Genomic DNA, 16358 nt, shown 5'->3' on the forward strand with positions numbered 1-16358 from the left:
GTATGTGCCTGGGAAAAGTTGGGCAGTAGATTAGGCCTTGTCAAAGTGGCCCGAACGTGGCCCGAACATACCTGAACGCTTAATTCAATACACAAAGTATCTGGTAATGCAGTCTCTCATCTTAATAAATCTATCTATCACTCAAACAGCAGTTGAAGTGAAGGTCCCTCTACACCTAACCACGTCTGCGTGTACTCTTATGTACTAGTAATGCGGTTGAATAAGCTCAACTCAATAAAGGTTGAACGCTTCCATGTTCAACCTTCACTGGAAATGCTGTCCCAGAAGTGACGTCACGCCCTTCACACCCGCGCATGCTCAGATGGTGAAGAGCGGCTCGGACGAGGACGGCATGCGGCTTGGCAGCAAGTTTCGCGCCACCGTGGCCGGTCTCAGTCCGCGGGCGTCCCGAGCCGACCTCGGTCACCTGACGCCCGAGGAGCGCTCCATCCTCGCCAGGGTGTGGCAGAAAGAGGACGAGTTCGAGACACTCGTCAAGTAAGTACATCAACTCCTACCCACCTCACCTCAGACCCCACTGTCCACTGGCGTAGCCAGAGGGGGGGGGGGGAGGTTTAACTCTCTGGCTGCCCGCAATTTTTCACTTTTGCATGTGTATCTATACAAACGCGCACATACAAACACACGCACGTACATAAAGGTTAATGGAGCCCACCACCCCACCCCAACAATATTTCTGACTATGCCCCTGCCACATTACCTGTAACGTTTCTCTGTCGCTCAATAAGTGTGACCGTTGGACGAGTTTGTTACAGACCACATAAGGCATTTCTGTGCAACGAAGGACAAGAACTCAACAACTGGTCATTTTGAAAAAAAAAATACCTTAGCAGGAAGACAATCTAATGCGCACGCATGCAGCGGCTACGTCATTAGCATAACGTATGTCATGCCAGTGGATATATATATATATATATATATATATATATATATATATATATATATATATATATATATATATATATATATATATATATATATATATATATATATATATATATATATATATATATATATATATACACGCAGTGAAACAGACACGCGTACGAAGCGATTTATTGACATCTCGGCTGCAGGTCCGGCCTCATGACAAAACACCACCACTAAGCACTCACAAATCACGACGTCGTACGCTATGCTATCACACATGCAACACGTTGGCTTCTCCTACACAGTACTACACTTGCCACAAAGCACCCTTTACAGGGTAGAAATTATCCGTTAATCGCACAACGCAAGTGCACAACGTTTGTTTTCTATCGCTGCACATCTGAAGTTCCCATTAAGACCTGATGTCATTCCAATTGGATCGAACTGTGACGCAGGAAAGCCCAGACGCCTCCGCTAACGCCGCCCACCTCGCAACCGACGTCGACGGCGACGTCAACTCCAGACAATAAGTCCTGTGACAAGGTGTTCCCGGGTGTCGCGTCTGTGGTCAAGATCGGCGTCGCCGGAGTTCCGAGCACCGCTGCGGCCGCGCCGGGAGCCAACAACCCCGCAGCGCCCACTGCGGCGACCCCACCTCCACCGCCCCCTTCGAAGCCGTGTCGAATCTGCCGCAAGGGCATCCAGGCGGGCGAGCCGTGCCACACGTGCGACGACTGCAAGCAGCTGGTGTGCGACGACTGCGCGTCGTACTCGCGAGACCCCCAGCACGCCGTGTGGCGGTGCTCGTGCTGCCGACGCCGAATGAGCCACGACCGGCTCGGGCCCCCGCCCGGCTCCGGAATGCACAGGGTGCCCTCAGTGCGTCGAATGGTGAGGCAGCCACATGACTCCGCAGTGCAGTTGCTTGCCAGGCGACCCAGGCTTTCTCCTGTTATTTTTTATGTGTATGTCATAATGCGTACAGAATTTCTCCTACTTCTCTACTTCTCAAAGACATGGTACATGGCCCCACAAAAACGTGACAGATTTTTATACGACACCACATTTTTTTTTTCTCTCTTTGCTCACATGTCACCTACGCTTAAAGTAGGAGGAGAAGGGGGACGGGCGTTGGTAGGCTCTTGCACCAAACATTATAGAAGGGTCCAGCTCCGTTTGCTTATCTCATTAGCAATTCATGCACATTCACAAATCCCTGTCTTTTCCCTCCACCCCTCGTCCTCCCCAACTGTTCATACGTTCAAGCAGCCCAAGTATTCATGGGCGCCGCTCGCATGGGGTTTTACCAAGGTACGCGTGGTATGTAGACTAGCATAAGTATGTAGCTGCCGTAAGTTTCTCAACATGAGCCTCAAGTGGTGATGATGAACAAAAAGAGCGTCCTTTTTTTCAGCACCACAATGCGAAATGATGGACGTGACCCTATATAACCTCCTCTTCCTCTGCGGTTTATTTTTAGGGGCGAAGCTCCTTAAGCCGTGGGTCTGTCCTTCCTCTGTGACCGGTTTGTAACCACTCGTAAACGTCGTCTTCTTCTTCTACTGCATACCAGAACGCGCGCTTCTCACGAGCTAGTATGCAGTTCTGGTATGCAGTAGAAGAAGACGACGTTGACGAGTGACACTCTCGTGCGTGTTCGCCTGTGTGGTGTTCTTTCTTCTTTACTACGTCTGGGGTCTGTCCTTCCTCTGTGACCGGTTCGTAACCACCTAGTTGTATGACTCACTCAGCAGGTGGCGCTAGTGTGAGTGACGTCGTGATGACGTCACTCGCACGTGACTGACGCAATAAAAGGCAATCGCTCTTGACGCGCTTCCTCTTTCGCAGCGAGTCACCGGATGGAGCAGGTGGCTGTAGACAGTAGACGAACAAAATAAAAGAACAAAATAAAAGTTGATTTGTATATACGCACACAGTCTCACGTCTTTGTAATGTAATGGGCGAACTTTCACTGGAGGGTTACGGTTTTACCGATGATCTCCCCCTCTCGAGCTTCGCCCACTTATCATCATTCATTCCGTCGATATGGCGTGATTTTTTTTCCTTCTCTCTGCAGACGGAGCGAATTGTGCAGGACAGCGGAGGCCTGGGTTGCAGTACGGGCCCCAGGGGCAGCTTCATGCTCAGCGAGCCCCTCAAGGAGGCGCTCCGTCTCGAAATGCAGATGCAGGTGAGTGGAAAACAGGAGTCCATAACATATCCACGTTACGCAAGCCGCTTATAGTGCACTTGTCTTGTGATCGTAGAGGACTTCAATACGGACGGTTACGTATACACAAGCTTCTGCGGGCAACTACAACAACAACAAAAACGTCGTACATTTCTTTCTAAAACGAGAGTCCTTTGCTGTAATGGCTGGTAACCGTTTCACCCATTCGCATCCGTACATTCAATTCTCCAGGTTACCACGTGAATATGTGAAGTGTAACAAGAATATCAGTGATATCTTTTGCTTTTACCTACGAGCAACTTAGATTCTGTGAGCCTGTGAACACGCTAACGCGCCACAACCAACTCCTCACTGTGCAACCTCGGTCACATTTACCCGAACCATGCTTCGAAATAGTTTTTGCTGTTCCTATTTGGTACATTGGAGATTGTTACTTTTTAGACGAAGAAACGAAGTTAGACCTCCCATGACAAAAATAAATACCGTTTACAATTGCACAATTGCCGCATTATTTTGAAATTGTTCGACATTTTGTTATTCTTTATGTGCTTTCGTACTACAGTCACTTTTATTCAGATTCTAGTATTTGTTGAAGCTACTGCCGCATAGCGGTTGCGAGGCCTAGTCAAGCTCTCTAGGCTACCTTTTTGTCCTAGCATTATTTCCAAACTGTACTTACGGATGACTTATGTGACATGATTACTTTGGTGAGTAGAAGAGTTTACGAGTGATATACTACAGAGTAACCGTGTTGATGTACAGAGAAGAGTAACGCTTACAAGGCCGGCATAATGTCACGTGGTGTGATGACGTAAAGTCTGCAAGCATACGATGGATCCTCTGATCTAGCATGAGTACGGGTAACTCAAGACCGGAGGCAGAATGCCTTAAGTGTGCCGTGTAGATAGCATGGTATGACGATTATGATTATGATCTTGATGATGCTTTTGTAACAACAACGAAGGTTACAAAGGATTAGACACTTGGCCTTTTCGTTGAAGAAAGATAACCGCATCAAAGACCCACTAAAAAGCCCACTCAGAAAGGTGTGCTAAGAGGTGCACTCTAGAAAGAAGAACCACACGCCGATGGCAATGATCAGTTCATCATCGTGCTCAGTCTACCGTTATAAGCAAGGTTTAGAAGTCACCGTTTACCAAAGCCCATCATGAATGGTAGTTTACCACTATCCTTCAAGAGCAAGGCGTATAACAGCTGCATCTTGCCGGTACTCACCTACGGAGCAGAAACCTCGATGCTTACAAAGAGGGTTCAACTTAAATTGAGGACGACGCAGCGAGCCTAGGAAAGGACAATGATAGGGTTAACCATAAGGGACAAGCATAGAGCAGATTGGGTCAGGGAACAAACGGGTCTTAAGGACATCTTAGTTGAAATCAAGGAGAAGAAATGGCCATTGGCAGGGCATGTAGCGCGAAGGAAAGGTAACCGCTGCTCATTAAGAGTAACAGATTGCATTCCAAGAGAAGGCAAGCGCGCGAGGGGTAGGCAGAATGTTAGGTGGGCAGATGAGATTAAGAAGTTTGCGGAGATAACGGGGCCTCAGCAACCACAGGAGTGGGCTCATTGGCGAAACATGGGAGAGGCCTTTGCCCTGCAGTGGGCGTGGTCAGGCCGATGATGATGATGATGATGATGATGTTTACTAAAGCCACACCCCCTTGTTGCAGGTTGACGGCGGCTGCCTGGCACCACCGAGCGCCCGCACCATCGTCAAGCGAGGCTCGTACGCGGGACAGACCGAGTGGCAGCGAAACGGACTTCGCTCTTCGTCTCCCGAGCGACGCCACAGCTACCAGAAGCCCTCGGCGGGTCAGGACAGGGACGCCTCGTCGGACTCCTCCCTCGAGGACGACTACCTGCCCCGGCCGGGCCGCCTGCGCCGCAAGTCGCGCCTCCAGAGACACAAGAGCCGCACGGCCGCAGACGTGAGTGTGCGGCGTGCACACGCACCAAGCTCGGCATTTCCGATGAAATGATGCGCTTGCGGGGTTCATCAAGCGCGCGTCGCACGCAGACCAGGAGCCGAATTTGCAGATGCACGGTTCGCAAAAGCTTATCTTTTTCTGATTGGACGCCACCATTACTGATACGTTCGCCGTAATTAGTGACCACATACTGCTCGTACCAACTTCACTGACGTTAGAAAAGTTTGCCAATACGGACCCAGATAATCAGCGGTGGGTTTTAAACATTGTCACGTTTCCTAATACGACTTATTCGTTTTATACGAACTAATCAATATGGTGCTGTACCCGATATGTGCCCCGATGCTTTTCATCCCGTGTTTGCTCAGATATTCAAACTCTTACAAGCCGAAACCACAATTGTGATTATGAGGCATGTCTTAGTGACCACATGGGTGGTAACCTGGCCGCAGCTTTTTGGCCAGCTGGGATTTTATTGACGTGCACCTAAATAGAAGCGCGCAGGCGACCGCCATGGTGCGAATCGAACCTGCGTCCTCGAGCTCAGAAGCGAGACACGTGAGCCGCTAATCTACCACGACGGCTCTCTCTATATATATCTTCTGTAATTCATCTCACTATTTACACTTTATTAATTGTATTTGTCTTTTCGTCCACTTAACTTCCTCCACATCTATATCATAATTACTACAATAAACTTAAAACACTACAATTAACGTCCCCTATGCCTTCCTTGGCTTCATTATCTGTAGCATTTCATTAATGTTGTATCAAACGAAGAAAAAACGAGCCCTCAAGATTCCATTCTTTCACTCTATTTATACATCCATCCCACATTTCGTAATGATTTCACACATTCGCAGGAGGAAGACTCCGAGGGAAACGAGTGGCGCAGCAACACGTCCTCTTCGTCGGCGCTGGACAGCCTGGACGCCGACGGGGGCCCGCCTCCCCCGGCGCACCCCACCTCGTCGCACCGCGGCAGCACGGTGAGCGGTGGACGGCTGGGCGTGCTGACGCGCTACAGCTCGGAGAGCTCGGACGTCAGCGACCTGAGCGGAGGACGCGGAGCCCCGGAGAGCTCGCCGGACGAGCGCCGCAGCATCCCGAGCGTAACGGTGGACGCCATCGGGCTGCCGCCCCCGTCGGTGGGCCTCTACGAGGAAGTGCGTCGGTGCTCCACGGGCAGCGCCCTGCCGCGCATGCCCATCCCGGAGAACCAGGTATAGACACGGCTCACCAAAAGGCCACTTATACGCGTCCTAAAGAAACACTGCTCTCAGGTGGCGGCGTCAAGTAGAGACAGAGTATATTAGAGGAAGGCTGCCCTGCCGTGCATCGCCAATTAGGAGACCCAGGTGTATACTCATCCAGCCGAATCGTGAAAGGCCGTTTATATGAGGCCTAGAGAACACCGCGCTACCGTGGTGACGTCAAGTGGAGACAGGCAGAGTTAGAAGAAGGCTGCCCGACCGTTCATGCCCATCTGAAGTTATACACACGGTCCAACAAATCGCAAAAGGCCGCTGTTATGCAGCTTAGACGACAGCCCGCTCAGGTGATGGCGCCATGCAGAGACAGAGAGAGTTTGTTAGAAGAAGGCTGCTCCACAGTGCTTGCTATTTTGAAAGGACCAGGTATACACGCGGCCCACCAAATCGCGAAAGATCGTTTATATGTAGCCTAAGAAACACAGGTCTCATGTGGCGGCACCACGCAGAGGCAGAACGAGTTTATTAGAGGAAGATTGCCCTGTCCAGATGTACACAGATCCAGCCAAAACGAGAAAGGCCGCGGCCTAGAGAACACCACGTTTGAATGGGAGCGTCAAGATGAGACAAAAAGTGTTTATTAGAGGTAGGTTGCCCTGCCCAGGTGTACACTCATCCAAAAGCATCGTGGAAGGCCGCTCATATGCGGCCTAGAGAACACCGTGCTAAAGTGGCAGTGTCAAGTTGAGACAAAGAAAGTTTATTGGAGGTAGGTTGCCCTGCCGTACATGCCTATCTGAAGAAACAGGTATGCATGCGTCCAACCGAATCGCGAAAATCCGCTCATACACGGCCTAGAGGAAATCACGATCATGTAATAGCATCAAGTAGAGACCGAGAGAATGTATTAGAGGAAGGCTGCCCTGCCGTGGATGTCCATTTTGGTGAATCAAGGTGTTTACGCATCAAACCGAATCACAAAAGGCCGCTTATATGGGGCCTAGATAACAGGTGGCACGCGATGTAGTGGCACCATCACCCTGAGACCAAAATATTGTAATAAAGAAAGGCTGCATGCCCTGCCGTACGCGTCCGTCCTGGAGAAACAGGTGTACAGGCGTCCAATCGAATCGCGAAAGGCCGCTTATATGCGGCCTAGAGAAGCACACCGCTCAAGCAGCGACCTTGTAACGGTCAGTAGCGTAATGCCAAAGCAAAGTATTTGTATTATTCAAATGAGGGTCATCGGCTATATTGTGGCATTTATCGCCATTCGTGGTCATCGATTCAAGTGGACGGCTGCTGTTAAATGCAACAGGCGTAACCATTTAGGCTTTCATAGCGTTCTTATCGGCTTGCTTGTCCTTTTATAACGTGAAATGAGATGCAGTTATAGACCGATCAAGCAGTTACAGCAGTTAAACGGCATTCGAGCGAATAGTGCACAGTGTACCACTTAGTATAGGAACGAAAGCTTATGGTCGTTGTCTGTTATAACGGCTTTCCACGTGATTTTGCACGTCACAATTACGCAGCTTCCACGGCACCACTGGAAATTGGAAGAGGCATACGACACGATTGCTTGTTTCAAGTGGTATTCTTACATGGCGGAAGCAACCATACCATTATAAACAATCTATTCTATACTGTTACAACATTGTTTAGGACACATCGGACGCGTCTCAGAATGCCACGCTATATCAGCCATAAAGGATCTACCGACGCTTTCTCATAGCTTTAACCTTGTTCGCGCTAGCAGCGGTTTAGGTGTCAAGTAGAGATCACCAAAGATCAGGTGTCAAGTTCTACAGTCCATGACGTAATTAAACCCCTTCAAACCGATAATACTACATGAACTTTGAGCGTGAAGAACGTATAATAATATTTGTTGGAGTTTTACGTCCCACAACCCCGAAATGATTAAGGGAGAAACCGTAATGGAGGGCTCCGGAAGTTTGGGGTACCGGGGATTCTTTAACGTACGTGCCTAAATCTAAACACGTGGGCATCTAGCTTTTCACCTCCATGTAAATGCGGCCGCCGCGGCCGGGATTCGATCTCGCGACCTTCGGGTCAGCGGTCAAGCACCATAACCATTAGACCACCGTGGCGGGTAGCGTGAAGAACAGCAGCTACAGGTTTTATTAGGCACACTAATCGGAGATCCTGAGAGAGACCTTCATGCTGGTATGGACAGAAAATGAAGATGACGATGATGATTTCATGACCACGCTTTGCAGTGGAATTTCGATGTCACACCGTAGTATCGCTGCAGTGTTGTCGTGGGATATAGGTGTTCCGTTGCTTGCCCGTAGATACCATCCATGACGTACCGTGCGCATGCGCAGCTGTGCCTGTTTCCGGGCGCCCCCCACGGCACCGGCAGCACTCACTCGCTGGACCTGCCCCGCGAGGAGCTGGGAAAACCCGAGCGGAGGGCCTCGGCACCCGAAGGAGACAACATCAAGATCGTCATCGACGACGTCGACTCGCAGGGACCACCTCCAACGCCACTGCGCAAGAGAGTGCTACTGCAGAGGGATCCCGCCGATACTGGAGCGAGGAGTGAGTTTCTGAGTCTGACTTCTTTGTTATATCGATGCGAAAGCCTTAGATGCTTCCTATGACGCAAAAATTGACCGGCGGCGTACCGCAGCGTCGGTGTGTGTCAACACCAGTGGCGAAAAAGATCATCACGTGATGGCGTCATCGTATGACGTCACAGTGCGTCACAGTGACGTCAGATATCGTCAGAATTTATGACGTCCTTATGACGTCCCATAACGTACCATTACACGATGACTTTATCACATGCCATCGTCGCGTGGTCGAAAGTGTGCCGATCACAGAGGCAGTCGAAGACCAGGCAATGTGCGGAAAGTTTTCGGAGGAAGGCGGGGGAGGATCAACGCATCAACTGAGAAGAAAAAAAAAAGAGTTGAAGAAGTTGGCTTTCACCTTCAAGTAGTCTTAGGCTAATGCATAAGGGACGCCTGTAGGTTTTCTCTTTATAAGATGCGTTGCTAGTCTGCGCCCATGTGTTGACACGTCTTGCCCCGTTGGTTCAGACTCCTCCGAAAGCTTCAGAAGTAGCACACAGCCCGCGTTCTCATACTCACCTAACCTCCACGTTTGCAGCACGAGGGTTCGGCATGCGGGTGATGGGCGGCAAGAAGGCGCCGGACGGCCACCTGTACGCCGCGGTGGCCTGGGTGCTGGCCGGCTCGTCGGCCGACCTGGCCGGACTGAAACAGGGCGACGTCATACTCGAGTGGAACGGCACGTCCCTCGTCGACCGCTCGTACGAGGAAGTGTGCGCCATACTGGACAAGTCGCCACACAGCGTCGAGCTGGTCGTCGAGACCGGAAGAAAAATGTGAGCATGCGCCCAATTCTTCTACATTCCCATTAACCACCAAGTTAACCAAAAAGCCTAAGCTTGTTCCTAAACATATTATTAACGCGAAAGCCTTAGATACCTCATCAAACACGAAAGTTGAACGTGAGGCGTCGAAAGGAGTGATGCAAAAATAGTCATCATGTGATGACGTCATTATGACGTCACGGATCATTAGAATTTGTGATGTCATAATGACGTCATAGCGACTGCAAGCAAAGCTGCTATGAGGGAGAGTTGGTACGACCTCATGGCTGTTCACGCTGGTAAAAAAAATCAGTTTCGGCACAAGGCTGAAGCAGTAAATGCGATAGCAACAAATTGGGATGTTATACAAAGTAAGGCTCTGCGCTAACTCTCTTGGATCCGATCTCGCGTAGCTTAATAAAACGCTTGTTTAAGGGAATACGACCACTCCAGAGACCGAAGCGGTTTTCGGGCTGTCAGTCCTCTAAATGTAAATTAAGCGTTGAGAGCACAGCAAGTTTACGAGCCGTATCCTGATGTCTGTCGAAATAGCGCGCGCGCCAGCGCTCTCGACCACGCCCCTATCAGTACAGTTTGCAATTGCTGCTCGAGCGACGCAGACCCCCCCCCCCCCTTTCCTCGCCAGCGGCACCACTTCACGCTCCTTCGCAGGGTGTTTCCTCTTTGCTTGACTAACCAACGACGCCAGGCCTCGCACGCGGGACTGTTATCGCATGTGCTCTTCGTGTGACGGAGACGGCCGGCTCTTTTCATCTCTGCTTCAGCCGCGCTCGTCCCCAGCGCTCGCGCGCATTTACTAGCGCGCAGAACATAGGATGCGCCGGGCGACGTTACCAGTTCGGACTTTATACGGAGCATTACGCAACGCCGACGGTGACGGCAAAAATCTGCCGAGAGTGTCCATATAACTGCTAACGCAACAAAACTGGCATGAAGACATGTGGAATACATCACTTGTTAGTACGCGCCATCACCCTGTGTGTGTCTGTTTACCGCTTGTCCTTTCTACAGATCTTGGCCGCGCGAACAGTCATAAAGCCATCGCGACGTCACAAAACGTGACGTAACCGTTACATGGTGGCGTCATTGCACGACATCATTGCTTGGTCATAAGCGGGTCGATTCCGGAGGCACGTGATGTGCAGATAGCTTGCAATTACTCCAATCCAAGAGGCAGTGCAAAACCGCGCTGGGTGCAGAAAGTTTTCGAGGGCGGGGTGATCAATACATTCGACTGAGCAGAAAAATGAGATCGAGGTGTCTTTCGCCTTCGAGGCGTCTTAGGCAAACGCATAAGGGGCCGTGCGACGTTATCACCTCTTCAGTGCCGACGGTGACGGTGAAAATCCGCCGAGAGGGTCCATATAATTGCTAACGCAACAAAACTGGCGTAAAAACAAGTAGAATGCATCAGTTGTCGAGCTGCGCTCGTCCACTCGTTTTGATGCATAAACGGCAAAGGACGAGCTCAGCTCGTCCGCGCCACTTTAGCTTTTTCTCGAACTGCGACGGACGAGCCGGGATCGTCCACGCACTGCTTGTATGAACGGTAAAGAACGAGGTCAACTCGCCGACGGTGCTTACGCTATTCTCGCAACAAAAAATACACCCGCCGATGGAGCAAGTCTATTGGTCAGTGCAGTCTGCACTAAACGTTACCCCAAGAATTTCTTCGGGTAGTCTTCAAATGTTGCGACGAGATACTACAGAAGTCTAAGTGGTTTTGTGTCAAATGCGTGTCGTGCGTATTCAGCTGCTTCCAATGCTTCACACACGTTTTATAAACGTAGTTTCTATAGGTCCTTCCTGAACGTCCAGCTGAGAAACAACGTTAACGGCATGTTACGCTGAAATAAGAACCGTAAGCCAGTTGACACAAATAGTCGCAGTTTAACGTGACCCCTCCTATGACTAGCGGGACCTGCTTCAAAACGTTTGTACAACACATTAAACAATGCGAAATGCTATACGCTTAAGACGCGATTGCTGCATTGGTGTTTGACGAAGTACATTGATAGGACGGTAGCTTGGGCTAGGTGGTGATTTAGCAACGACATATTTGCACAGCGCTAAATGAACGAGGACAGATGACTGGAGACTGCAGCGCGCATCAGGAAGAAGCGCACTCAAACAGCATCTTCGTGAGGCAGCAAGTCAAGACTACGTTCCCTTGTTTTGCGGGTGGGAGCGTAGTCACGCGTTTTTTTTTTATAATTCGCGTGCTTTCTTTATCAGCCGGAAAAAATTAGCACGTAATTAGTACCTTGCTGAAAATAGCGCAGTTAGATGTCATTCGAGCATGCCTTTGAGCATGACGTTTTAATGATTAGGTGAGTATTTATCGAGTTAGAAACATAAATAGAAATAATTAACTAAACCTCATTAACGAAAAAATTAGTAGTGGCTACTACAGTATGCTGGCAACAATATGCACTACGTTTTTTTTTCGCCTAACGACGTTCCATTTTTCTTCAGATCGTGCTGCGCGATATTTGGAACACCCTGTATATAAAAATATATATATACGCGCAACTTTGGAAATATGCCATCATTTACGTTTCGCCTGACAGACCGGACTTAAAGTTTACGATACGAATTGTAAAGGAAGTCTTGTGATCATAAACCGACTGCAGAGTGTCGATCCGTGGTTCCCTTGCTACCCAGTGGAAGACCAGATCACGTTAAAGTCGGCCATATAAGATGGGTCCCGAAGAGCTGTTAAACAATTTACTGCTCCCGGACGCAACGTCAGGTCTTATTTAGTCTACGTCGCCGACAGCTCTTTTCTGTCTAACGTATGTACTTCGCCGCCAAGTCAGAGCTGTATCGCCGTTCGGTGTGCAATCACGTCAACGCAACGAAACAGGCGGTCATAAAGCAGTCTGTGATATCGTATGCCACGCGGGTTCGGGTTTAGTTTTCATTTCATTGATTCGTTTTCATTTCATTATACCCCTGAGAGCCAGAAGGGCTACAGAGGGCGATTGGTAAAGGCACATACGCAAAAAAAAAGAAAAATAGAAACAAAGTATGGAAGTACAATAGAAACTTACAGTAAGTTAGAAATAGCCTGAGTATGCAATATTAGCTGTACGTTGCATTACGGAATTGTTCATAACGATTAATGTTCACAACGTCCGTGAGAAGGCTATTACAATCGCGAGAGGCTCGCGGTTTTTATTGCCGTTCGATTTTCTTCGTCTTATATTTAATCTGGACGCTCCACCAATATGCTACGCCCAACCTGTTCCCGAGGCGACATCTTTCGGAAGTACAGAAATATCATTTCGTTAGCCGCCATTTGCTAGATGAGTCATTCATCGCACAGGCATCATATATTTCCAGACAACTTTGGTTAAGCGAGAGTCACATGATGCATATGCGCACGAACTTGCGAGCAACTGCCTAAACATCGCGCGAGGCTTTCAAAGAGTCGTGTGTGAATTTGTTTCGTGGTATAGTGTGATCGAATACACGGCGCTACTATTAAACTTGAAAGAGAGTTGCTTAGTGTACTCAGGTGTCTCAACTCGTTAAAAAAAATAGACAGCAGGCTTTTTCCCTACGGTATTTCCCACTGTACCGGTTATGCCTCAAGATCTTAAGTGAGTTGCTTACTGTACTCTGGTTTCTGGACTCATTAAAAAAATAGACGGCAGGCTTTTTCTCTTCGGTATTTCCTATTGTACTGTTTGTGCCTCAAGATCCTAGCCCAATCAATCAATCAATCAATCAATCAATCAATCAATCAATCAATCAATCAATCAATCAATCAATCAATCAATCAATCAATCAAATGCACTAATGATAGCAGATCCGAAATTAGCATAGTAAAACTTTAGGATAGAAGACGGTTTCAATAGCATTCTGCAGCTGAGCACGATGCTGCGAGTTCCATCTCCTATTGCGGTGGCTCGCCTAACGACCTTTTTCTTACCGTTGTTGAATAAAAAGTGTATGCATTCATAAGGACGGTTTCGTTTACCCCAGTGCGCACTGCTGCGTGGTGTATCGCTAGTAGCAATTTCATGTCACGACACATTCGTGACTTAATTCCCCATTTTTTGTAGTACCTTTTGGTACTTTGCATCTTAATAGCCATTACTGTATAATTAACAATATTGCACTCCTGCTTGTATTTTGCATTTGAATCGCCATCATTCGACAATTAAAATATTACAGTGTTATTTTTCCTAATAGGCATATTTCTGCTGTAAATTCGTCTTGAATTGGTCATCTCATTGACTATCCTTGCATAATCAGAAACATTGAACTGCTTCTTTGTACTGGCAATTTCTTTTCATGTTTTCTGTTTACCACTCCCCTCTGTAATATCTGTTGACCCTGAGGGTATCATAAATAAACAAATAAATAAATACTACGTCGCAGGAGCAACCGCGAGCTTCGCGCGTCCACGGGCAACATCCCGTCGCGCAAGTCGTCCACCTGTTCCATGGGCGGCGGCGAAGGGGCGGCCACTCGCCGCAAGCTTCCCAAGACGCCCGACGAGATCTGCAACAAGGCGCACGTCCAGGGAGAGCTCGGCGTCCGCCTGTGGTGAGAACATGCTATGCCTATGTGCTTCAACATGGTTCTTAACCAGGGAAATTCCTTCGGCTCTCACGAGGCGTAAGCACTACACTATACAGATGCATATACTACATTATGCGGGGTAAGCAGTTCAACCAGGCAATCTATACTACCTAATGGTAGAAAACTGTGCTTGTCGGTCATCATTCATATTAAAGGTTGCGCAGCGGTCACATAGTAGGACAAGAAGATGTCGTGCACTATGTCCATGTTCAGTGTGATCCCTGTACTGCATACTACATTGGAGGTAAAGAACAAAAGAAATGTAATTAATTGAGGAACCGTTTTTTTGTAAGACGTCAAATAATAAATGACCAGTAAATGGAAAGAGATAAGCAGGAAAGGTACACGGTAGGGTGGACGTCCGCTTTCATGCTCTGCACTGAGGAAAGGGTATGCATACAAGGAAAGGACAAAAAGAGCTAAAAAGCAATACTTGTGCACGCGCACGAAGCTGCACTTCCAGGTGGTTTGGGAATACTCGATGGGATGAATCTCTTCCCACTGCGCCCACATCACAAACTAAATGAAACGTTCGCAGGACACAGCTGTGCCAGGCAGAGATTAAGCTTCAATGCCCTGTGAGCCGCTTTCAGCGTGCCTGGTTTCTGATTTGGCAACTCCTGTGAAAACCAACGTGCTGTGCAGCCTGTCATTACTGTGACGAAAAATCCTTGGAACTCAGGGTGTCAGTGGAGCCAAAATTTCGGCAAGCGGTCTTCAAGACAGCAAGTGCCTTCTTCAAGGCAGTTGCAGTCTTGGAGAAGACAAGTCCACTTGTCTTGTTCAATGACACCCCGTGTTCCCAGGATTTTTCACCGCTTCAAGATTCCACCTCCCTTTGAACTTCTGCCTTAACTGTCATTGCTGTCTCATATTCCCTACTCTCCTCAGTTTTCCTTTTGTTCATGTCCCTCTTCAAAGGTTCGACAGCGCAGCCACTCACAGCACACAGGTGACGAACTTGCAATGGAGAATTTTTTTCTCATTAGTCCTCTGCCCTCCAGAAGGGGCTAGAACGATGCTTCACCTCTTTTGAAACTAATCAGCATTGTTAATGTCTTAGCATGGGGGAGGACATTCATGGAAAAAAAGTTCACGAATTCGTGCGAAGCGTATACCGTATTTATCCTTTAGCACCAGCAGGGTTTGTACATGTTCGCTAAGCGATCGCTAATGCTGGCTACAGCTGACCAACGTTGCCTAATAGTCTCGGTAATCTTGGTAACTAGAGGGGAGCATAGTCAATAGCACCGCATTTCCCTCGGGTGTACCGCTAAATAACCCACATGATTCTTTTTCCTTCCGAATGTCAGGTACGACGGCACCGACTTGGAGGTTACCGTGCTGGGCGCACGCGGCCTTCCTCCTCGACGTTCGTACGTCAAGCTGCGACTGCACGAGCCCGGCTCGGGTCTGCGAGGTCCAGCCATGAAGACGCCCATATCGGAGCCGGTGACCAATCCGGAGTGGAACAAGACGTTCGTCTTCCGCTCGCTAGAGTCCCTCGAGGGCCTCTTCCTGGACCTGACGGTGTGGGACCACCGGCCCGTCGGCACCAACGCCTTCCTGGGAGAGGTGCAGCTCCCGCTCGACCGGGCACCGCTCAGGGACACCCCCGAATGGCTTCCGCTGTCCAGGGGCGCCGGCGGCGCCGGACGCAGCCACTCTCAGGAACTGCCGCCCGATGACCTCATCCGGAGTTCGTCTATGGACTCGATGTGTGAGTGACGTAGTGTGGGTAGAGACTTCCGGTTTAAGTTCGACAAGTGCCGTCAAACGTGATCATTTACTGACCACCTAAAGTCTCTCTTTGCCTATTTCAAAGCGGGAGAGCGTACAAAAGAAAGAGAGAGAGAGAGTCGTGCAATGACCATGTTTCAGTCATACGAGGAACATACACAAGAGCATGCTTACAGGAGTGTGCATGAAAAACTTACAAAAGTATCGCTAAGTTTCTTTCTTCTAAACAAAAGTACACAAGATTCATATTTATGCAATCAATCAATCAATCAATCAATCAATCAATCAATCAATCAATCAATCAATCAATCAATCAATCAATCAATCAATCAATCAATCAATCAGTCAGTTTTATTGTGTAACATACATATAATGACTGGTTATTATTATACAGGTAG

General features: G+C 48.7%; 1 protein-coding gene across 1 annotated transcript in view; it reads left to right on the top strand.

Annotated features, from left to right (window-relative positions):
• Nucleotides 1–2973: 2973 nt before the first annotated feature.
• LOC119406368 (regulating synaptic membrane exocytosis protein 2) overlaps nt 2974–16358 on the top strand; it is a 34715-nt gene continuing 21330 nt past the window's right edge. Inside the window, exons 1-7 of the mRNA XM_037673108.2 lie at nt 2974–3082; nt 4774–5031; nt 5895–6254; nt 8591–8807; nt 9381–9618; nt 14017–14184; nt 15534–15940. Of these exons, the coding sequence (XP_037529036.2) occupies nt 3032–3082; nt 4774–5031; nt 5895–6254; nt 8591–8807; nt 9381–9618; nt 14017–14184; nt 15534–15940 (1699 nt within the window). The 5' untranslated portion in view covers nt 2974–3031. The remainder of the gene's footprint in view (nt 3083–4773; nt 5032–5894; nt 6255–8590; nt 8808–9380; nt 9619–14016; nt 14185–15533; nt 15941–16358) is intronic.

Source organism: Rhipicephalus sanguineus, chromosome 10 (genome assembly GCF_013339695.2).
Source record: "Rhipicephalus sanguineus isolate Rsan-2018 chromosome 10, BIME_Rsan_1.4, whole genome shotgun sequence".
Classification (NCBI taxonomy): domain Eukaryota; kingdom Metazoa; phylum Arthropoda; class Arachnida; order Ixodida; family Ixodidae; genus Rhipicephalus; species Rhipicephalus sanguineus.